The sequence below is a fragment of the Eurytemora carolleeae genome, unplaced genomic scaffold (genome assembly GCF_000591075.1).
Source record: "Eurytemora carolleeae unplaced genomic scaffold, Eaff_2.0 scaffold833, whole genome shotgun sequence".
Taxonomy (NCBI): Eukaryota; Metazoa; Arthropoda; class Copepoda; order Calanoida; family Temoridae; genus Eurytemora; species Eurytemora carolleeae.
This window is the reverse complement of record NW_019396825.1, coordinates 76,303-101,256: the sequence shown is the minus strand read 5'-3', so window position 1 is coordinate 101,256 and position 24,954 is coordinate 76,303. Positions and strand designations below refer to the sequence as shown.

At 33.3% G+C, this 24,954-nt stretch overlaps 2 protein-coding genes across 4 annotated transcripts; both read left to right on the top strand.

Moving 5' to 3' along the window:
• The first annotated feature begins 341 nt into the window (after positions 1-341).
• On the top strand, positions 342-24,937 carry LOC111709102 (uncharacterized). The gene is made up of 7 exons (XM_023482702.1): positions 342-419; positions 19,450-19,514; positions 21,696-21,783; positions 23,068-23,113; positions 23,500-23,550; positions 24,307-24,369; positions 24,630-24,937. Coding segments are annotated over exons 2-7 (309 nt in total). The 5' UTR covers positions 342-419; positions 19,450-19,454; the 3' UTR covers positions 24,631-24,937.
• On the top strand, positions 10,864-14,399 carry LOC111709100 (dentin sialophosphoprotein). 3 transcript variants are annotated; one of them, XM_023482701.1, is made up of 4 exons: positions 10,864-10,962; positions 11,437-11,588; positions 11,654-11,706; positions 11,785-14,399. In XM_023482701.1, the coding sequence occupies exons 1-4, from the start codon at positions 10,951-10,953 to the stop codon at positions 14,316-14,318; spliced, it is 2,751 nt and encodes a 916-aa protein (XP_023338469.1). In that variant the 5' UTR covers positions 10,864-10,950; the 3' UTR covers positions 14,319-14,399. The 3 variants fall into 3 exon arrangements, with proteins under 3 accessions (XP_023338469.1, XP_023338468.1, XP_023338467.1); XM_023482700.1 differs by having other exon boundaries at positions 11,654-11,745; XM_023482699.1 differs by having other exon boundaries at positions 11,654-14,399.
• Positions 24,938-24,954: the final 17 nt, after the last annotated feature.

The window sequence follows — 24,954 nt, the reverse complement described above, 5'->3', positions numbered from 1 at the left end:
TATAATAATGATAATAATTACAATAATAATAATTGCAATAATAGTAATGATAATGATATTAACAATAATGATAATAATAATGATATTAACAATAACAATAATAATCATAATAATATGATATATCTTTTTGTGATCTTTTTTATTTTAGGAAAAAAACAGAAGTTTTTCTATTGGTCTCTCTTGTGTATTAGTCGTTACAAGAGCTTGTTTAAATATTCCGAATTCAAATTTATTTTGAAAACTATTTCTCCAATTTATTGACAAATTCAATGCGTACATGTTTTTTTGCATACGCAAGTATTATCAATTGATAGGGTGATATATCGATCTATCTTCAGTGTATACTAGTTCCTAAAACTGGCGGATTTGTGTGAAAACGTTTACAGATTTGTTAAACTCCGTAAACAACTAAATTTCTGGTAAGTTATGGAAATACAAGTTAACAGGGTTACTCAAATATCATGTAAAGCTTGAGCCATTGACATTTTGGAATTTAGATAAAAATCACTTCTTTGGTAAATTCAAAAGGTTTTTCCTTGACATTATTAACCTTGATTTTCTTATAATATTACCATGAATTTTGAATCTTCTTGTCCTCTTGCAATTCATATTTATACAATGACAGTCCTTAGAATTGTAAGGTTTATGAATGATCAAAATTTCAAAAATTAGCCTCCAACCAAGTTCGATTGTCATTAAATTTTTTTAAATCCATGAAATTGTTTATAAAATCCTCGAACTTTTTTTTGATAATCTACATATTTATATACTTTGCTTGCCTACGTATATATACTATGCAAGCTACGTAAAACAATGTTCATAAATTAGTATATATAACTTATAAAGACTACTAGCTGAAGGGACCGGCGTTGCCCGAAGAAGAAAATGAAAAAAAATGTGAGAAACCTATTTCATCCCCCAGGCTATACCCATGAAGTGTCATAAGAAAATTTCAGCCCATTCGGTCCAGCCGCTTGGCCGGCCAGAGGGAACATATAAATATATTCGGTCCAGCCGCTTGGCCGGCCAGAGGGAACATATAAATATATTCGGTCCAGCCGCTTGGCCGGCCAGAGGGAACATATAAATATATTCGGTCCAGCCGCTTGGCCGGCCAGAGGGAACATATAAATTAATGTCTTGCTTTATTTTATAGATAAGTACGAATTCCTCACGTCAAACTAAAGTAGAATGGATGTCAGATCTTGTATGTTCACGTCAAACTAAAGTAGAATGGATGTCAGATCTTGTATGTTTTTCATCAGAACTCATCTTCTTGTTAAGCTAAGGAGAAGAACCGAAGTTAAAATACTACAATTAGTATCAATGCTACACAGACTCTACCATTATAAATGTTTGCAAATACTAATGCTAAAGATAAAACATTTTTAATGCAATTTTATAAAAAAAAAGCCTTGCGTATTTATTATGATTTCTTTTTAAATGTCATTCATACATAAACATTATGCATATATATAAATATATATATATTGTTAAATATAACATAAAAATTATAATTTTACAATAAAACACTTAAAATATAATCGGCTCATTGGGGCATACAGTCCTAATGAGCCGATTTTAAACACATTCAAATTTACGAAATACATTTTTAAGTCCATTTTCATCATGAAAATATTTTGAGAAGAATATATTGCGACAAAAACCAGTCTCCCCCCTGACCCCCTGATATGCACCTCTAAGGGGAGAGGAAAATAATTTAAATTTTTTACTTCACAAAAAGGGAATTTTTTTATGAACCTTTTTGTTTTAATTAATTTCGTTGAGTGTGAGGCATTGCTATACAAAACAATAATAATAATAATAATAACTATTTACTAATATTTCAGTGCATTATATTCCTGAAACTTGGTTCTTTCTTTGCTAAATTATTAATTACTAGGCTTTCAGGGCGCTTCGCGCCCATCTTCTATTTCAATTGTGAAAATAGTATACATTGTAAAACAAAAACAAATAAAAAATTTTATAAAAAAAATTCGTTAACTTTTAATATCTTCAAGATTTTATTTTGTTAGAGACAAATTTTTGAAAATTCGATCATGCGTAAAACTTCCACGCGAGATCCAAAAAAAATGTTGGCCCAATCGGTTCAGGGCCGTTTTGATTTTTATTGGATACAAACAGACAAACTAGGGTTTCAAATCGGAATTCCGTTGCGCGGAATCGCGCGCAATGGTTGCTTCCTCTTGCGCCATTTCATTGCGCGCAATTGCGCTAAAATTTCGATAAAAGGAAGCCATTACATATTCGGGGAATTGCGCGGAATTGCGTGCAATCAAATTGCTTTTCCATTTAAAAATCAATAATTTTAACTGTTCGACTTACAAATTTATGCAGCAGATTCAAGAATGGAAATATCTCTGTAGATATTAAAATAATCGAGGCCCGAGTTTCACTTGTTTCAACAGTTTTCAAATTTTTAAGTTTCTTGTAGTTTAGCTACTAATTAGCAATTTAATGTGATACATTTTTTATTTGTTCACATTGGATGAACATTAAATGGAAACTTTTTTTGGTTAAAATTGTAAGGTTCGTTTAATCAAAATTAGATATTTTGCTACAGTGAGAACCAGAAAACTATGGAACAAAAGGACAACATCACAGTGTACACTTGATGTTGTTACAAAGCATAACACATTTATTAGTATCTTATTAAATCTCTTATTCAGTGCAAACGTCGGACGCCACAAACGTCGGACAGTACAAACGTCGGACAGTAAAAACGTCGGACGCACAAACGTCGGACCAGTACAAACGTCAGACTAGTACAAACGTCAGACTGGTACAAACGTCGGACCATTACAAACTACGGACGGGTACATTTATAAGACAAAACGTCGGACTTGGTAGATTTTGAATGGACCATTGTTTTAAAAAATTTCAAACTATGAATTCTACAAGATCATACAGTTTAATCCCTATATCTTTGCAACCCGCTATTGTAGACCTTAGATATTTCAAACAATGAATTCTACAAGATCATACAGTTTAATCCCTATATCTTTGCAACCCGATGTTAGATGTTTCCAAGAACATTTCGCAGACTTATTGCTATATTTCCAGAGCTTTCTTTAACTACTTGTTTTCCTATTTCACGTACTCGTTTACTCAAAAGATCACTGTCATGTGTATGCTCTCCCAGGAAACTGATATTCTTGTCCTTCTCATTGTTTACAACTGCTCCTGCAGAACAAGAATTGTTTTTCCTTTGAATGCATTGGTAATAGTTTTTGTTGGGTTTCTTCTTTGTAACCCTGTATTCATACTGATTTGAATCAAGTAGGTGCCGTCCCCCCTGCTTGACCTCAATATAGTTAGCAGTCTCCTCGTCCATGTATCCAGACTTTGTGAGATTGTGAATTTTTAACAAAAAAATTGGGAATTTTTTTGAGAGAAAATTGCGAATGTACAAGAATTTCAATCTGAAAATTCAAATATATTTTTTCCTCCTTGGTCCGACGTTTTTCCTTATAAATGTACCCGTCCGACGTTTGTACTGGTCCGACGTTTGTACCAGTCTGACGTTTGTACTGGTCCGATGTTTGTACTGGTCCGACGTTTGTACTGTCCGACGTTTGTAAGTCTTATGTTTGTACCGTCCGACGTTTGTGGGTCCGACGTTTGTACTGGTACCTCTTATTCAGTTACATGGGTCTGCTTGAGTCTAAACTTTCGTTTTCCTATGCCAGAGTTTTCTGGTTATCATGCTGCAAATGAATATTATCACACTAAAGATTAAGCTTAAATTTAATATTCTTAGTATTTGAGACTGAAATGTTAGTGCAGTTCAGTTTCTTGTATGCCACTACCAAAGTTTAAATTGAATATTTTTTATATTATTTATTGCGTGCCATAAGGTTTAAATTGAATATTATCAAAAAATTGATACACAAACGCAAGAAAGTTGGACGGAATTGCGCGCAAGTAAAATCCACTTGCGTTGGAAACTCTAAGACAAACAAATAAACAGACAGACAAACAAAGTAAATATATGGAAGCCATTAAAAGGCATATACAAGGCAGTATGGTCATATTTAAGGTTTCAGGTCTTCTTTACATTCTCATCCTTTGTGAGTAACCCTGTAGATTCGATTGGCAAAATTATCTTCGAACTCTACTAACTGAACACCATAGATTCAGTGGAAGTAAATATTTCCATTTACTGATAGCGCCGATTGAAGGATTCATAACTCTGATTGGATAATGAGATAGATTGAAAGATAGATGTTACCGCCATACCATTTCTATTGGTTCAGAATAGACAACAAACACATGGCTGAACCCTGATTGGATCAGGAGCTAATGGACTAGGCACACTAGAGTGCGAAATCAATGGATATAATGAAAAACATTTTTACAAAGATATGTATTTAACAGAATTTTCAGTAAATGATAAAGAAATATAAAGAAATATAATAATAGAACATTTGAATATATTAGTACGATTTTCCTGTATGTATTTGGCGAATTTTCAAAATTCTAAAATTCAAAAGAATTCTACTGAAACATTCGCACAATCTGGTAGGCTATAATACAGCCTAATATTGTAAAATATCTTTTAAAGTCAGATTTAAGTTTTTCAAAAGAAATTATATATTTTCCAATTATCATCACATCTGCTTGTTTTTATTATTCATTATTTATTTTTTCTACAAAACAGCAAGTACACATTTTAAGTTTTATATGAGACTAGCTGAATTGCCCGGTGTTGCCAGTGGAATAAAAAAATTGAATTTTCTTTAGCCTTTGTTACCCGCGGGATACCCCTGGGTTCCCTATAAAAAATGTCAGCCCATTCGGTCCAGCCGTTTAGGGAACATATATACAAATATTTTTTCAGCAAATACCGCAACCAATCTGAAAACGACTATATCCCACACAAGACTGAGAATCTCAGGTTTTGCTGCTACTATAATTTTTTCATTTTCCATTTTAAATAGATATTATTAATAACATGATTACATATAGTCCGTATAGTCCGTATTACGTCACTAGAACTTCGGCCAATGGCAGTGCACTTTACAGGTCTAGGGGGGGGGGGGGGGATAAGCACTTGCTTTTTAAAATAATAATAATAATAATAAATCTTCAGGTTTTAATTTAAACCATTCCGTATTTTAGGTAAACTCTCGCGGATGGATAGATATCTAAGTATTACGATCTAGTTTTCTTATTTACTAATATTAAAGCTCTATTTGGTTCACTTTAGTGTCAATGTCACAGACTGCTTTTCTCCTTTCACAGGGTGGGCTACGTAGGCCTTGATTGACCCAGCTCGACATGCTACGTTTTTACGATAGGTTTTAGAATGCCACACTTCTTAATATAATACTCATTCAGAGGTTAAGTTTTACAACTTTTCAAGAAATACTCCAATTTTAAACATGAAACATAACATTTATGAATTCAGTCTTTTTTTGAAGATTTTGTGTTTCGTATCCAAAGGATCCTTAAATATCCCTGAATACAGATGTTTGCTGATTGGTCGCGTACAGTACTTGTGCACAATAGAACATGCTGTGGAAAATATCGCATATTTTAGCTGCTAATCGATCACTGTAACTCTTTTATCTCTGGTTAATGTAAACATTGAGAAAAATGTTAATTGGAGATCATTTATTGTAATAAAATTAGTAATTTTTAAAATACTAAGATAAACCCAATTTTGGAAAGCTCATTCAATACACTCACAAGAACGAACTTTAAAAAACATTTTAAAAAAAATATATTAAAAAATTCTTTTAATGCCATTTTTAGGTCAAAATATGTTTATTGTGACTCACTGCAATTGTATATAATTTGTATACTAATATAGGACTTCATGAATCAGTAGAAAAACGGAATTAAATAATTTGTAAACGGATTCTTTATTCATCATTTATTCATTCTTTTTTCGTACAGTAGGATCCATAAACCTATGAAATAGAAAGACGACTGTTAGACATCATTTATGATTCTAAAAATTCCAGTTAATTTTGCAATGCACCGCAAACACATACTAGGGTTTCCATGGAAAGAAAACGTTCACAAACTTTCAGACAAATTTTTTCAAGGGTATACCGTTAAAAATTCGGGCTCGGGCATTGAAATCTTTGCATGGAGCAAGAAATATATAACCAGGAACCGCCATATCTGATGCGTCAAATCTGTAAACTGCAGTGGGAGGAGATCAAAACAAAGAATTCAGGGGCAACATATCAATTTTGAGGGAAAAGGGTCCAAGGGGTGGAATAAGAATATATTGCTATTGTGATTTAACTGTATCTTTTAAAACAACAGATTGAAAATCTAGGTAACAAGTTCTTTTCTTTTAAATATTCGCTCTCTCAAAATCCGCAATTATTAATCATCAAGTAAATTCATAATATCCTAAATTATAGAGGCTGAAATCTACTAGTATTAAGTAAAGATAAATATTTCTATCAAATTTGTAAAGTCGAATTTTTTGTACTAATATTTTTGAATATTTTTTAAAAATTAAGTTCTACATTGGTAAATGTTTTGTTTTTCTAATTAATCATTTCCATTATTATTATTGTCCAAATTTTCCCGTGGACTGAAATACATTACTAAACGAAAATCTCAAAGTTAAGGATATATATAAAGTAGTGAAGAAAGATTGGAAGCCTTCTGAAACAGAGAGGAACAATCTCATGGTAGGATTAAAGTTACACATTCAACCCTAAAGCACTAAACCAGTAAATAACATTTAACCCAAGAACAAAGAGTAAAATATAGAAATTGGATGATATTAAAGAAACATTAAAACTTATTCAGAAATGCCTTGTCCGCCATAAAAGCGTGGCAGCATTAAATGCAGGGCTTATTGATTAAGCTATTCATCAGAATATAGGCCTCAAAACTTCCAGTAGTTTAACCTTTGAATCCTGCATTATTTGCTTTTGGACGAGCTAAAGCTATTTGAACTCTACTTTGTAACATATTTGATTTATTGTCTTACTTTGTTTATTTCTCTTAAACATTGAAAATGGTCAAATTGCGATTCATATTAGCAATTTTTTAAAAGTCTCTTATCATAAGATTAGGCCTCACTTTACAATGCTATTTGATTTTTTTGTCAGATCATGCTATTATTGAGCTCATAAGGGCTCATCGCGCCCATCTTCTCTTTGTACAGTAAAAAATAAATAACAGCAAAAAATTCGCGGATTTTTAAATATTTTTTTTCGAGCATCTATATATATATATATATATATTCAAATATTTACTCTGCTAGTCTGTCTGTTTGTATCCAAATAAACGTCAAAACGGCTGTACCGATCGGGCCACAATTTTTGTTGGACCTCACATTTAAAAAAATTTCAAAAATTTGCCACCAACAAAATTCGATTTAAATTAAATTTTAAAATCCACGACTTTTTTTATAAAATATGCGAACTGTTTCGTTTTTGTTTTCCAATGTATACAAAGATAAAATGTTCAATTGAAATAAAAGATGGGTGCAAAGCGCCCTAAAAGCCTGGTTTATAAAATTTCACAAAATATCACAAGCTTTTGGATAGAAATTTTTGTAATTCTGAGCATCCAGAAACCTTCCCTGGGGTCATGTGAGGTCCCACAAAATATTTGGGTCAGATCGGATTAGACGTTTTGACGTTTATTGGATACAGACAGACAGTTACAAATTACATATATAGAGATAAAATAGTTATTGATCCAAACAATTATTGGTATAGAGCAAAACACTTGTTGAGCACCATGAGCATACATCTTAAAGCAATCATGGACCATGGGACCCAAGAATAACTGAATTTCGTTCCTCTCTGGCAGTTTTTATCATTTATATACAGTAGTGAATAAAGTAATAAAGACTAGATATTTTTCAAATGTAAAAATCTTCAGATTTTTTAACATACATTTTAGCTTTTCTATATGTGACATTTTTATTTGAAAAATGTCACAATATGTAAGTAAACAAAATAATAGTTGGCTTGAGTGCCACAACTTTTAACCTGAGTCTAGAGTCTAAAGTCACAGTCTAAAGTCTAAAGTCTACACTCTACATTCTACAGTCTACAGTCTAGAGTCTACAGTCTACATTCTACAGTCTACATTCTACAGACTACAGTCTACAGTCTACAGTCTACAGTCTACAGTCTACAGACTACAGTCTACAGTCTAAAGTCTGCAGTCTACAGTCTACAGTCTACAGTCTACAGTCTACAGTCTATTCTAATAGTCTACAAGGGATTTTCTGCAGATATATCATTGCTCATATTTTTGTTTTGGAAATTTACCGGAGCGTAGATAAGATAATTTAGGTGGATTTTAATTCCCTCTTTACCACTGCTGTATATCAACTCAAGTTAGTTGTTTGATTTCAATATTTTATTCATTTTCGGCATTTAATTTTAATAAGGGTTACCAAATAAAGGCTTCCATGATGTTTGTATTATTTGAAAATTGGAAATAATTTAGTTTGAACATAAATAATAACAAATAGTTTATGCTTTAATAATAATTTCGCTAAATGAGGTGAAACGGTTTTTTATAAATCACCAAGCTTATAATCAAATCTAGCTTTGGTAAGCCTTTTAAATTTTATTCTTTCAGAGGCATCTTAAAGCCTTTAAACCTTTACTTGCCCAAAATGTTGAGAATAATGTCCATTTTCTTGATTAAAATGTGTTTAATTCTTATACTATCCCGCAGTAGAAATGCGCAAGACACTTTTGTAGAGAAATCACAATCGAAAATAATCAGTTTTCAAATTGTAAACATCGATATCTAATTCATACGCTTGATCAGACAAAGGTTTAAGGGTACCGTCGTATAATCGGACATGCCACCTTTGCATGGAGTCACAGTAATTAGATTTTTTAAAATAGGGTCGAACCGGTTTTGCTTACGCCGCTACTTTATCATTAAAGTAGCTGGAGGGGAAACACTTGAGAGTATATAAACCTTGATTTTGGGGCATATTGTACAAGTTTTAAGGTGTAGTTATATGAGGTTCTATAACTCAAAAATTTTACAGTTTTTTAATCGCCTTTTTTCTCCTTTTATTTTGAAAAGGTTCAATTTTGGGACTTCTACTCAAATCACATCTTTTTGATGAAAAGCATAGCTCATTAAGCTTTACGATCATCTTTACTAATCATTTAAAATAAAAAAAAATAAAAATTTTAACTCATAGTTTTTTATTTCTTATTTTTTACAGTTTAAACTGGTAAAGGAGGTATAATAAAGCAATTTGTCAATTTATTTTTCAGACAAACATTTATTTAAATAATTTGGTATAAAACTCTCATCTATTTGAAACATATTATCTACCATTAACATTACCAGTACCATGTAATAAAAAGGAAATTAGTTTAAGGCTGTTAATTTGATTTAATTTGTTTAAACCGTTTTAGACAGATTCCATCTTAAGTACTTAAAAAGTTTTGTAGCGTGTTTTTTAGAAGTTGTCAAAATTTAATTACATTTTTAAACATATATGAATTCAGTGAGTACTGATATGTTTAACCACTTTAATTTTATACATTTTCCATTTCAAAATTTTTTTTCTTTATAATTTTTTTCCCTGCTTTACAGGAAGTGTTCGCGAAAACTGAAAGGGGGTATAGGCTTACGGCGAAAAATAAGCGCTTTTGATCGCTACTAATCTTTCTTCTATTTGTTGCGTCTATAAGGAGAAAATTGTTAAAAACGACTCATACTGAAGAACGTAGCGTCCATACAAATTCAGAAAGTTGCAACATTCAACTCTGATCGTAAAATAATCAATTTATTTCCAAACAAATCATTCAGGTATTACAATTACAACAGTCATCGATTATTTTTTGACGCATTCTAATATAGTTAATATTTTATTAAAGGGACTGTAAGCGTAATTTCAAGTGACCCTCCATACAAAAGGGGGCAATGCAAGGTTTACAATTTGGTTCCCTTAAAAGCTTTGTATGATAAAGTATGAATCAGCCATCTATGTTTTTGTATCTTCAAACTGTTCATTTTCGTTTGAGGTTTCCCATTTTAGATCAGATTATGGTTTCAATGGTATCGTTGTAAATTGGAGTTACTTAAAATATGGTTAGGGAAAAGGTTCCGAGTTTTCAAAATGATGATTATAGAATTTATGCATTTTTTAAATTTTTCTTTCCTTTGGATCATGGTGTAATTTATTCCATAAGGTTAAAATTAGGTCCAACAAAGATTGCAATGTCTGATTTACAATTGCACCCTTGAAACCTTAATTTGATCCAAAAATGTTTTAAAAGCGTCGTTTCTTCGACTCGAAAATTGTTAATTTCTGTGAATTTCTCCATTGCTTCATATAAACAAGAACTGCGCAACTCAGTTTCGCAGAGAACCCCCGCATACAAATAAACAGTTTATAGAAACATAATTGTTGATATCTTATTCATTGTAAATCAGGTATATAGCCAACTTTACATAGAGCTAGGGTCACTTGTAAATACACTTACAGTACATTAGAATAGTAGCTTACTCGAGTAATAATGGAAACATTCAACCAAACAGTCACCTGCGGAATCATGCAGCAGAAAAAAACAAGGAAATTGACAGAATTTAACGTATTTTAGGATTTTCAAACGGTGATGTAAGTATTTTGAAACTTATTATAAAAAGTCCAAAAATTAGGTTAACAAAATTAACGTTTCGTGAAAATCTGAATTTCTATGCAGAATTCAAATAATTGAATTCATTTGTTAAAATTCTGAGATAATTTGTAATTCCGAGTGTCAAGAAAAGAGACTGAAATGCACAAAATATTCTGAAAATGAAAAATGCGCAATTATTTTGTTTTCCCGTGGATTACCATATTGAGCTTGGAAAAGGATATTTGTGCGCCTGTAAAGCGTGGGCTGCTGATGGGTAGTTACCTATATAAGTCAAGGGGTTGGTTTACATCTTCAGTTCAGTCCAAGCAGTTCTTGAATAAACATGAAGGCAGTGGTAAGGGGATTTATTTCATTAGTAAAATTGTTGAGATTTGTTTCAACACAGTTTTATATAATTTAGACTATCAAAATCGAATCTTCATAAACATCTTGTATGATTGGTTTTATCTATTTAGTTGTAGGGGTGGGAGTTTAAAAATCATTAATGTTCTGTATACAAAGAGTCAAAGTTATTTCCCTTCCTTTCTCTTAACAATTCTTAGCTTCTTCTATTATTTTTTAAATCTTGGATAATTTTTGGCATATTCTGAGCCTTAATATTCATTTATCATTTACTTTCTCTGAATCCTAAATTCCTGATCAGCCTGAGAATGATTAAATAAATCTTAATATAATGACTAATTCACATTTACAAGAACAAGCTAATTTGAATATACTGGTACTGGCTAGTCTATTGTGCCCAGTGTCAAATAATGTTTTATGCACAAAAAATCGACAGACTGGATTTATGTGAATTCTTTGTTTTCAGTCTGTTCTTATCTTTCCTCTGCTAGTCTTACAAAGTTCTGGCCATACCCTTGAAAGAAGATCTCTTCTCAGCAGGGTTGGCAGAGATGGTGACCATCATGTGCATGCTCATGGCGTTCATAATCATCTACATCAACAGCAGACTCTGAACAAGTAGGTGGAATTTAAAAAATTAGTTTCTTAAAATTAATCATGAATTATATGCAATTTATCTTTAGTTCTCCCTTTACAAGCACTGGCTACCTGCCCCCTGTAGAAGAGGATAATGAAGATTCTCTATCCGGTTATGTCTCAGTGGACAAGGATACAGATTCTCTATCCGGATATGTCTCAGTGGACAAGGATACAGATTCTCTATCCGGATATGTCTCAGTGGACAAGGATACAGCTCGGAAAGTTCCAACTTTAGAGACTCAGTTTACTCCACCTAAGAAGAATCAGGATGTTGTTGCTTCTGAAGTCCAGAAGCCTCAGAGAAAAAATGCTGGCAAAACTTCCCAGAAATCCAAGAATAGCATTGCTGACAGTACCTCTCAATCTGATGTTGCACAATATGGAGCACCTCAATCTAATTTGTCAGGAGGAAATTATTATGATGCTACCATTGATGTGGGTACTGGATATGGAGCACCACTATCGTCCAGATCATCTCAGATAGGTTCTGATGATGACACCATTGACATTGCCTCTGGATATGGAGCACCCCTATCTTCCAGATCATCTCAGAGAGGTTCTGATGATGAAACTGCTAACATTGCCTCCGGATATGGAGCCCCTCAACCTTCCAGAACATCTCTAAGAGGTTCTCATGATGACACCACTGATATTACCTCCAGATATGGAGCCCCTCAACCTTCCAAAACATCTCTAAGAGGTTCTGATGATGACACCACTGACATTGCCTCCGAATATGGAGCCCCTCAATCTTCAAGAACATCTCAAAGAGGTTCTGATGATGACACCACTAACATTGACTCCGGATATGGAGCTCCTCAATCATCCAGATCCCCTCAGAGAGGTGCTGGTGATGAATCTGCTAATATTGCCTCTGAATATGGAGCCCCTCAATCTTCCAGAACATCTCAAAGAGGTTCTGAGAATACCACCATTGACATTGCCTCTGGATATGGAGCCCCTAAATCTTCCAGAACATCTCAAATAGGTTCTGAGAATACCACCACTGACATTACCTCTGGATATGGAGCCCCTCAATCTTCTGGATCATCTCAACAAAGTTCTGATGATGACACCACTGACATTGCCTCTGGATATGGAGCCCCTCAATATTCTAGATCATCTCAAAGAGGTTCTAATGATGACACCACTGACATTGCCTCTGGATACGGAGCCCCTCAACCTTCCAGATCAACTCTAAGAGATTCTGATGAAGACACCACTGATATTGCTTCTGGATATGGAGCCCCTCAATCTTCCAGTTCATCTCAGAGAGGTGCTGATAATGACACTGTTGACATTGTCTCTGGAAATAAAGTACCCAAATCTTTCGGCTTAAATCAAAGAGGTTCAAATTCTGACACTGCTGAAGTAACTTCTGAATATGGAGCACCTAAAACTGGTGTTGTTAGAGATTATGCCACTACCACTGCTGAGGCTGCTTCTGGATATGGAGCACCCCAATCTAATGAATTTCCCGAAGGAGACTACAATGATTACACATCTGACATTGATACAGAATATGTAGATTATGGAGCTCCTCTAAGAGGTTCTGATGTAACTCGTTCTGACAATGCATTTGGTGCATCTAAGAAAGCTAGTGGAATTAAAACTGGAATCAATGATGCTGCTACAGGCATTGCTTCAGATGAAGAAGGACAGAAGAAAGGTTCTGCTTCATCTAGAAATACAAGCAAATATGGACCCCCAATTGCTTCTGTAAATCAAAGAGGGGTTGAGGATACCACTTCTGACATTGCTAATGAATATGATGCACTTGTTCTTGACTATGCAACATCACAAAAAAGTCTTGCATCTGAGTATGGTGCACCTGCTCAAGCAGAGAACACATCTCGAAGAGGATCTACAATTTTGAATACAGAAAATGTTGCAGCATATGGAGTACCCTTGGAAGCAAGTGCCACTAATCATGGTAATGATGGAGCTACCTTAGCCACTCTTTATGGAGCACCATTAGAAGCTGACGAATCACAAGATAGAAGAAAAAGTGGTAATTCCAGATTTAATGCATCTTTTGATGAATCTGCCCTTAGAGGATATGACTCTAGTAATGAAGGCCATCTAGCTTCTTACTATGCAGAAGATGCTTCCAGTGAGGGATCTGAATCTGTAAATGTAGATAATATTGCTAGTTATAGGAATTCTGATAGTTTTGCGGATAACCAAGATAACATTCCAGTCATCGTTGAACCCTTTACCAACAGTGTAGTTCCAGCACCAGGATATGATGCTTCATTAGTAGGAGGAAAACAAACTAGATATAACAACCAACAAGCTGAGAGCCTCTCAGGTTATGAGGTTACAACCATTAACGATTCTGAATACACAACATCAAGTGATCTCAGCGGTTACACCTCTGGGGAGTATTGTATTGATTGTACTACTGATAACACTGCTGAATCCTCCACCCTGAAACAGTATGCTGTCGATAGTACTGAGGAGGCTGACAACAACATCACTACGGAGAACGCTCTTGGACAGTACACCAAATTTTCCAATTCTCATGAGAGAGAAGAAAAGTCGGTCTCTCAGTATAATGGTTCCCAGTTTCCCTTTCAGCTTGTTGCAAGCAAAGGGGAGAAACAGTGCCCTGGAGGCTCACTACAACATTGTGTTGCAATCTGTCCCGGAACCACAGCTAGGGTTTATGGAGCTTGTGTTCTGAGCTGTGGCAACCGATGTGCTTAGACTCAAATGAGTATTGCTAATAGGTTTCTGTTCTAGTCTAAATAACTTTTGCTTAAAATAAAAATATTGCTTCTGAGTTTATTGCTTTATCTAAAATTTTTTAACTGAAGATCGTTGAGGCATAATTCTTCGTAAAATGAAATGCATAATAAACTATTTCTATTGTTAATTCTATCTGCTACTCCAATAGGAAGTGATATACAGGATATACAAAGGATGTGAAACTTCAGAGAAGATTGTACGGAATTTATACGGTCTGTTACATATTCACGATTCCCTGCAAGTGTAAACTTGTTTCTTTCTTTGCCAAATATTAGCAATAAGATTTGTATATCAAAGGCTGCATACTTAATTTAACCCTGGGATCGTCACATGTTAAGAGTTTTTGGTCGTCCTTACAGTCTCATCCCCTATGGGTAGCCCTGTAGCTAGTAGGAAATGGACCCCCAGAATAAGGGCTTCCAGCTCATGCACACTGTGATTTAAAGGTTGCGAGCTCTTTAGCAAATATCGATGAGAATTTTGCCAATTACTTCTTAACAACTGAAGCTAACAGCAAGTGCTGTATAGTGCTAAAATGTGAATGGGTAGCACTGAATATTTTGCTGAAATTCATACATTTTGTTGTTATGAACAGTTTATTGTGGCCAAGATTGTTTTAAAATTGGGTCTTGATTCTCTAGAAGCTCGTATTATAAGCCACAATAAGCTTTATAGTTGACAATTATTAGGAGTGTAGTTAATGGTTAATATTGAATAGCCAAGCGCCGACATCTTTTTTTTGCACAAAATAATTTATTTTACAGGGATGGGGATCGATACAGGAAAAGATTCTTTTGGGCACTTTTCTTGCAGTGCTTTTTTCCTGCAGATTCTGGGTTATACTGTACTGTCTGTGCTTAACAGAGTCGAAAATTTAAGAGAGTAACGTAGAACAAAACTAAGTTTACTTTTCGGGGTATATACAGAGTTACCCACAAAGGATGAGACTTATGAGACGATTGTACGGAATTTATACTGTCTGTTTACTTATATTCATGATTCTATATTTCCAAATCATTAAATAAGACATTAAAAGACTATATTCAAGACAGATGAGTTAATTTAACTATGTGATTGAACTATTTTATAAGATTTAGGTCATCTTTACAGTCTCATTCTTTATAATCAACTCTGTACTATTTACATTTGTGTAGATTAAGAAATAGAAAATAAAGAGAGACTAGTATAAAACTACCCATACAAAATAATATTGCAAAACAAATATTTTGAGACCAAGCGTCGCAGATAAGCGCCATTTGACACAAAAGTTTTAAATTCAGGTGGCAATAATGGTAGGGGAGGGGAACGCCCCACCCCCCTTGGAAAATTTGATAATTGGGGGAACGTCCCTCTTGGAAGAATTAGCCCTTTCATTTTGATTTTCAGTAGGAGATTTTTTAAAGAAAATTTTCATTATTTTGAGAAAAAATAATAAAATTCCCTGTATTTCTAAAAACAGAATTAAACACTAGTCAGGGTTTCGTAAGAATTATTGTTTATATAGTGTGTTAAAAATATTTAGAAGATTAGGATTTATATTCATAACCATCATTGCTGAATTATAGTTATTATTATTTTGTAATTTGATTTCACTTTAATTCTTAATGTAACAATTATATATGTTTTGCTTATCTCGCTTATCTGTCCGTTTGTGTCCAATAAACGTCGAAACGGCTGAACCGATCGGACAAACATTTTGAGTGAGACCTCACTCAAACATACAAAAATCAGTGTCTCAAAGTTTTTGATACTTGTTAAATTTTAAAAAAGCACAAAAAAAATATTAATAAGTCTGCAAAATTTTTTTTTTTTTGTTATTGTTTTATTTTGTACAAAAAAGATGCTCACCGAAAGATTTAATTAAAAGATAGGCACAGAGCGCACTTAAAGAATATTACTTTACACTCTAATTTCTGTGAATACATATTAATTGTTCACCCTGTAGTTTCTGTGAATAAATATTAATTGTTCACCCTGTAGTTTCTGTGAATAAATATTAATTGTTCACCCTGTTATTTCTGTGAATAAATATTAATTGTTCACCCTGTAGTTTCTGTGAATAAATATTAATTGTTCACCCTGTAGTTTCTGTGAATAAATATTAATTGTTTACCCTGTAGTTTCTGTGAATACCGTCTGATCATATGAATTCCGACTTTTGTTATTTTATCTAAATTCTTGCTAAATGCGAACTCATTTTATTTATATTATTTATAATAAATCTTGGGTTCATATCTAATTCAAATTATTCGCAGATTTTTTCTAACATTTTTTTAAAAACCCTGATCTTGGATTATCGGTTATTTTTATTCAGTTTTTTAGATTTCAAAGAGTTATATAGTTATTTAGCAAAGGGTTTTCAGGTGTTTAGGATATTTACAAATAACACTAAAACCGGCCTTTCTCTTTTCAAAGTTTTTAACGTTTATTTTAATAGTAAATTCTTTAAGCTGGATTTTATAAATCTTCTATTTTTAAAAAACTAAATATTTGTTTTCCTTCTGGATTTATTTTTTTACGGCTTTTTTACAGGAATTCAGTCACACGCAAAAATGTATGATTTACATCACAAAATGTTTATAGAATGATATATGTACTTTTATCATCAAATTTATTTTTTGGAGGTTTCTTTCTCGAACCAATAAACGTCTGAACCATTCGGGCCAATTTTTTTTGTGGTAGCTTAAGATTTCTTGTGGTAGCATTTTTTTTAAATTTGACAATAGCCATAAGCATATATAGATATATATATATATTTGGCTTGTCTGTTGGTTTATGTGACATGTCTGTTGGTTTATGTGACATGTCTGTTGGTTTATGTGACATGTCTGTTGGTTTATCTGTTGGTTTACGTGATATGTCTGTTAGTTTATGTGACATGTCTGTTGGTTTATGTGATATGTCTGTTAGTTTATGTGACATGTCTGTTGGTTTATGTGACATGTCTGTTGGTTTATGTGACATGTCTGTAGGTTTATGTGAAATGTCTGCTGGTTTATGTGATATGTCTGTTGGTTTATGTGACATGTCTGTTTGTTTATGTGACATGTCTGTTGGTTTATTTGGCATGTCTGTTTGTTTACAATAAATATCAAAACGTCTTCTTAATCCTAAAAAAAGCTAAGGAAGGATTATATTCGGTCAGAATTAAACAATGCTAACTTTTAAAAAAATATATTTGAAAACAGAAAATTTTCCAAACTATGCTTTGATTTTTTTCTTCAAAATATGCAAATGTAAAAGATTAAAAAAAGCTAAATTTGTTTTCGCAAAGCTTTGTCTGATCAAGTATAAGTTAGACATGTTTATAATCAACAGAAGATTAGGGTTGGGTGTGGGGGGGGGGGCGCCGGTCAAAAAAGACTTTATCTTTTTTGATAAACCTCAGCATATTCCTATATATTTATTATTATAAGAGACAGGTTACAGCTAGGGTTCCTTTATTAAATATAGCGTCACTAGGACTATAGTGTCAGAGAAATCAATGCACTAAAGAAAAAGCAATTAAAGAGATAAAGCAAAAATACTGACCTACATTATATATACATGCATTCGCCATTCACCTTTACTGTAGAGATTCAACAGATTTAAAAGTATACTTTTAGTAAAAATGTTGAAAAAATCGTTGTGGAAAAAAATGAAATGACAATTATAAAACTAATTTTTCTAAAAATTAAATCTTCGGCCCACTTCCATTGTAACCTGAGTTAGGATGAACTATTCAGATAAACTGTTCGCAAATAAATCGTGAAGAATGCAGATTAGTAAATTAGTCTGCTATAGGTTGCAATAAACATAGTTCCTTGTAAACACTAATTATGAACTGTGGGCTAAGTACTCAAGTTGGAAACTCGTAATCCTGATCCCTAGATCTCGATATTCCGTGTGGGCACCTTTATTTTAAAGATCTGTAAAAGTAAACCTTTCTGTATATTTTTATTAAAGCTGCATTCAACCCCTGACCGGATATGATAACACTGCAGGATATCGAATAATGTTAAAGTTATCTGGAGATTAACAAAAGATCAAGATCAAGCATTGATCTCGATATGGATATCCACAATACAAGAGTTACCAGCTATGATCATACATCACTAGCAGCCCACAGATTGATAGAAATTTTAAAAAAAGCTTCCAAAAAAATTTAGAAATTACGAAAAAAATTTTATTATGTAAACAGAATGTTAGCATAAAATATATCAACAACTATTCGAAGATTTATCGTATCTACAAGTTTTTAAACATAAATATATACATACTAGCCTTTTCGGGCGCTTCGCGCCCATCTTCTATTTTAATTGTGAACATGTTCTCTTTGTGTATGTCGTAAAACTAAACAAAATGAAGTTCGTGGATTTTTAAAAATTTGTTGAAAATTGAATTTTGATGGAGACAAATATTTGAAATTTTAATAATCTTAAACATTCCCTAGGGCCACGTGAGGTCCCACACAAAATTTGGGCAAGATCGGTTCAGCCGTTTTGACGTTTATTGGATACAAACAAACAGACAGACAGATAAACTAAATTTATATATTGATAAATATTATCAATTTATTATTCAATCAAAAAAACAGATAAATTTCCAAAAAAAATGATTTTCTTCATTGTCTCTGCTGTGTAAATCTGCAAGGAAAACTTTATCATTTTTTCTTCCATAAACTTTAAAAAGGCAGCCCGTTGTAAATCTGAAATTCGAAACTCTTAAGCAGCAGTTGAAAGTACATCTACGCCCTAACAGTCCCTTAGATTCAAGTTTTCTCTCGTATGAGCCGGATAAGAGTTGGAAGGGCGGATTGCTCTTGAATAAAACACGAAAAATATGTAGAACACATTAGAGTCTAAACTTTCCTACCAGAGGACTCACATCAACCAAACGGGAATTAAATAAGAATATTGTAGATCACAAATAACTTAATAGTTTATTATTCAACTTATTTTAAGAAAATTCTTTTAACGTAATGACCGTAATTTTCTATAGTGTGTCAGATTGGTTTTATTTTTATTTTAATATTTTCTTGAACAAAATTACTTTTTTCTAAATTTTTTTTCCTTGAAAAATGAACCAATTTTGATTATCAAATTTTTAGGAAAAATGTTAATACTGTCTTTCGTTTTTCTAGTCCTTCAACCCGTGATTCATGGGAATAGTAGGGTAGGTACATTTTTCATTTAACGTGAACACGTTCTCTTTCTGTACACTGTAAAACAAAACAGAAAAAGATCGCTGATTTCTAAAAATATTTCGTTGATTTTTCAAAATTTTTCAAAATTTAATAAAAATCGAATTTTGATGGAGGCATATTTTTTAACTTTGATCATTCATAAACCTTCCCTGGGGCTACATGAGCCCTCATACAAAATTTGGGCCCGATCGGTTCAGCCGTATTGACGTTTATTGGATACAAACAAACAAAGAGACAGACAAGCTAAATCTATATATAGATTCAGGGGCATATTAGGGTAGGTTAATTTTTTATTTAATTCAGGGGCAGGGTAGGGTCCATTTTAGGTAGGATATAGGTAGGCTACTAATTTTTTTTTTAAACCTAACTTTTCTAAATAAATTTTTTTTTCTTCAAAATTCAAATTTTCTTTAAAATTTCAATTAGTTCTATTTATTTTTCATGATTCTTGATTTCATTTTTGAAACAGTTATTGTATTCAATATTTATGCTCATGGTGCGTTTTGGCACATATCCTGAATTCAAGACATTTATTAAAATTAATATTAATGTAAATTCTCTAGCATTTACACACTTGAAAACTAAAAAAGAGATAAAAAAATACCGTACCTGCATAATTCAAAAATCTTTGATAAACTAAAATATAGATATTATGAATGGTTTATCTGAAATGCTGGAAAAAAACAGCTTTATTATTTCATTTAACAAATATAATGTGGAAACTTGAATTCTTGAAATAATTCAGAAGTTATACAGTGAAACCCTTAATAAAGAATACATCGAAAGAATTCATCAAATGTCGTATTCTTCACTTTCTGATAATAGAATGTTGCAGATATTTAGTTTTTTAATTAAATGATTATATGGAACTCTTTAAAACTGTTCCCGCATATTCATGGCTATTTAATTATTTTCAAAAATACTGAAATTTACGCAATATAGTATAAAATTCATTGAAAAATTGTCAATACGACATTTGATAGATTCTTCCGATGTATTCATTATTAAGGGTTTCACTGTACTTAAAACGGGAAGGTGGGGTTTGTGCCTAAAAACGTAACATTGATTCCAATTCGGGATATGCACGGAAGTGGTAATTGTTGTCCTTGTCATGTTTAAGAAGATGTTGGTTATTGTTTTTACTATCGACTTTATCGTCGATATGACAGAGCCGGGATCCTAAAAACCTGATTTATCAAGTTGTGCCAATTTCTAACTCCCAGTTTTAGAAATGGACCTTTTGGAACTAATATCTCCTGAATTATAAAAGTTGAAAAAGTTTCTCTAGAAACGTTATAATTTTTGTTGAGAAAATCCGAAAACAAACTTTATAGCACAGTGCTATAAATATACAGCAAATTTACCATTATAGCACAATGACATCTTTTTATAGCTCTGTTATTGAAATTGAACGTGAAGTGAACATGAATGATATAGTACACAATATTTTTATTAAATTTCAAAGTACAATGGTTCAAAAAATGCATTTGGGTTTCATTCATTTTTTACAAATTATGTTCCAAACTTTTTCCTAAAAACTATTGCTTCTAAATATTTGTTATTTTTGCAAAAACAAATATTTTTATTGACAAAAAGTAGGTATCTATGTATTTATAAACTGGCTGCTTTAAGTTCTGTAATTGCACGTCATAATTTCTTTTATATTAAAAAAAAAGATTTTTCATGAAATATACAGGATTCAGCTCAAATGATAAACGAATGACTAAGGAATAAATTTAGTTAAGTTTTATTTTTTTGTCATTTATAAATAAACGATTTGTAATATTTAAAAAAAAACTTCAAAATGTTAATAATACATAAATCTAGTATTTTCATTCTAGGTACCATTCCAAAACGAAATTTTCTCCTAAAACCGTTAATTTGAATATTCATCCTAAAAATAATAAATTCTGCTTCTCAGTAAAAGTACTATTAACAAGCCTTACATTAAAGTTAAGAGAAAACGGAACTTTTGAATAATGTAAATCTGGAACGCTTGATCTCGATATCCATCTTGAAGTCAGCTTAAAACTATTATGTTGTGAGGGATCAAGATTAAAGATACTTCAAACAAATACTCCGATTTTCGATTAAAATTTGCATTTTTTAGTTATCTAAATCTTTAAACAGATTGAAATAATTGTATTCAGGTGCTTGAATTCCACACTCCTGAAGAACTCAGAGATTTCGAAGCCTTTGTCTGGTTTGAAGAATCACGAATACAATCACAGTCCCAAGGTATTAAGGCTAGAGCAGCTAGTGTACTGTTCATGACTGCTAGAGGAGCTAGTGTACTATCCAGGACGGCTAGAGGAGCTAAGGTACTGTCCAGGACGGCTAGAGAAGCTAGTGTACTGTCCATGACTGCTAGATGAGCTAGTGTACTGTCCAGGACGGCTAGAGGAGCTAGTGTAGTGTCCAGGACGGCTAGAGGAGCTAGTGTACTGTCCAGGACGGCTAGAGGAGCTAGCGTACTGTCCAGGACGGTTAGAGGAGCTAGGGTACTGTCCAGGACGGCTAAAGGAGCCAGTGTACTGCCCAGGATGATTAGAGGAGCTAGTGTACTGTCCAGGACGGCTAGAGGAGCTAGTGTACTGTCCAGGACGGCTAGAGGAGCTAGAGTACTGTCCAGGACGGCTTTAGGAGCTAGTGTACTGTCCAGGACGGCTTGAGGAGCTAATGCACTGTCTAGGACGGTTAGAGAAGCTAGGATACTGTCCAGGACGGCTAGAGGAGCTAGTGTACTGTCCAGGATGACTAGAGGAGGAGCTAGTGTACTGTCCAGGACGACTAGAGGAGCTAATGCACTGTCTAGGACGGTTAGAAGAACTAGGATACTGTCCAGGACGGCTAGAGGAGCTAGTGTACTGTCCAGGATGACTAGAGGAGGAGCTAGAGTACTGTCCAGGACGGCTTGAGGAGCTAATACACTGTCTAGGACGGTTAGAAAAGCTAGGATACTGTCCAGGACGGCTTAGAGGAGCTAGTGTACTGTCCAGGACGGCTAGAGGAGCTAGTGTACTGTCCAGGACGGATAGAGGAGCTAGTGTATTGTTCAGGACGATTAGAAAAGCTAATGCACTGTCTAGGACGGTTAGAGGAGCTCGTGTACTATCCAGAACGGCTAAAAAACTTTTGTACTGTCCAGGACAACTAGTGGAGTTAGAGTAATGTCCAGGACGACTAGAGGAGTGTCCCTAAAGGCTAGGGGAGGTAAAAAAAACTTTTGTACTGTCCAGGACATCTAGAGGAGGTAGTGTAGTGTCCAGGACGGCTAGATCGGAGATAGGGTACTGTCCAGGACTACTAGAGGAGCTAGGGTACTGTCCAGGACTGCTAGAGGAGGTAGTGTACTGTCAAGGACGGCTAGAGGAGGTAGTGTACTGTCAAGGACGGCTAGATCGGAGATAGTGCACTGTCCAGAGCTGCTAAAGGAGCTAGAGTACTGTCTTGGACTCAGAGTACGGTGGCAAAACTTATAGGCAGAATAAAATGTCTTTAAAAAAAACTTTTCTTTTTCAGAGTTTACCGACTACTACAGACGGGATAAGGGGGAAGCATCTTACAGGTAAAAAGTACAGTTCAATAAATGCATATAGTACAGTTTTGAATAGGTAAATAGTACAGTAAAGTACCGGTAAAAAGTATAGTTTAGTACATGTAAATAGTACAATTTAGTATAGGTGAATAGTACAGTTTAGTACAGGAAAAAAATAAAGTTTAGTTGCACGTAACTAGTACATTTTAGTATAGGTAAATACTATAGTTCAGTACAGACAGGTAAATAGTACAGTTTTGTACATATATAAAATATATAATACAGTTTAGTACAAGTAAATAGTACAGTTCAGTACAGGTAAATACTGTTTGTGGATTCCTTGAATAATTTGGTGGATTTGCTGAGCACAGGATTTCTTGTTCCAAGGTGAAAAAGTTAAAAATCTGATAATTTAGAAACGTAAACCTGACAATGCTAAACCTAGGACATGAAGGGCTAAAACCAAGGTAAAGGGCTTCTTCGCTCTTAAATAAAAAACAATGCAGCAAAGGACTTTAACATTGTCTGCAGCTTGTTATATCTATATTTTAAAGTTTTTGCAAAATGTGAAGATCTTATTATTTATGTCTTTCATTTCATTAAGGTAGGTAAATTTAATATTTCCTGTTTATTAATATCAACACAGATAAAACACTAGATGTCGTCTTTTCTAGATTTAAGAATTTTTTGTTCACAATAACCCTGAGGCAGAAGCTCAAGGAGTTACGCGCCGCATGCTGCGTAGAATAGGCTCTCTCGCTGTCTTGTAATTCAACGCAGCATGCGCTTAACTCCTTTTGGCTTCTGCTTCATAGTTAAAGTGAACGAAAAACCTCTAAATCTTGAAAAGATGACATCTAGTGTTCTATCTGTGTTGTTATTTATCTATGATATTTTGGCTTCTGCCTCATAGTTAAAGTGAACGAAAAACCTCTAAATCTTGAAAAGATGACATCTAGTGTTCTATCTGTGCTTGTCTATGATATTTCCAAACATCTTATTTTGCACATAATTTTGTTATAGTTTTTCTCCGGGTGTTTTTGAGTATGTCTATTGATGTAATTTTTAATTTTTGTTATAGTTCAAACTTAAAAATTCATATTATCTTATGATGAAATTAAGTTTATTTATCAAAAAAATATCTTTTCGTACGCGCAATTAAGATTTTGTATACCTATCTATATAATCAGACTTGAAAATTTTTCTTTATTTTTATGATGTAGGCTTATGCAGACTTCAACCGGCTCGCCCTATTCCCAATACAAGCTTAGAATATACAAAAAATAGTAAGTTTTTGTTTGGTTTCAAAATGAATTAAACAATAAATTTCTGACTGTACATCAAGAGTTTAAAATAGATATTGAAGTTCTAACTTGTGCAAAAATATTCCAAATGTCAGAAAATCGATCTTCTTCCAGATAAACATCCAAAACTTTTACAGACATAAAAAGAAAATTTTTCCTATTAAACAGAAATTAAGTTTTGTTAACAGTTGGTAAGTTTAACAAGTTCTTAAAAACTTAGATTAATTGAACTTATTTTTCAGATGTGGTCTGGACTTGGCTTTCGCGACAACAAAATGAAAAAATTTAAACAATATGTCATCAATCATATATCTATATATTTGTATCAATTGATATTTATTTAGCAATAAAACATGAAAAAATAAGATTTATCTAACTAATACATGCTTTACTATCAAGGGGTGTAAACGCAAGTTTGTCCCAGGGGGTTCAGCCCCCCTCCCCCCGTTAGGATTGACACACCCTTAGAAGTTTGAGTTATCACTTCTGCATGGAAGAGAGGGGCATTGTACCCATTTTAATTCTTAAAAGGACTGTAAAGGAAAAATGAAAGGGGGTATAGGCAGA

Bases quoted from the DNA above. Each gene is read 5' to 3' on its own strand.
- LOC111709100 (XM_023482699.1), top strand. The intron at 11,589-11,653 runs GTAGGTGGAATT...ATTTATCTTTAG, and splicing joins CAACAGCAGACTCTGAACAA to TTCTCCCTTTACAAGCACTG.
- LOC111709102 (XM_023482702.1), top strand. From the start codon at position 19,455: ATGTTAATACTGTCTTTCGTTTTTCTAGTCCTTCAACCCGTGATTCAT. The intron at 23,114-23,499 runs GTAAAAAGTACA...CTGATAATTTAG, and splicing joins AAGGGGGAAGCATCTTACAG to AAACGTAAACCTGACAATGC. The intron at 23,551-24,306 runs GTAAAGGGCTTC...TTTATGATGTAG, and splicing joins CATGAAGGGCTAAAACCAAG to GCTTATGCAGACTTCAACCG.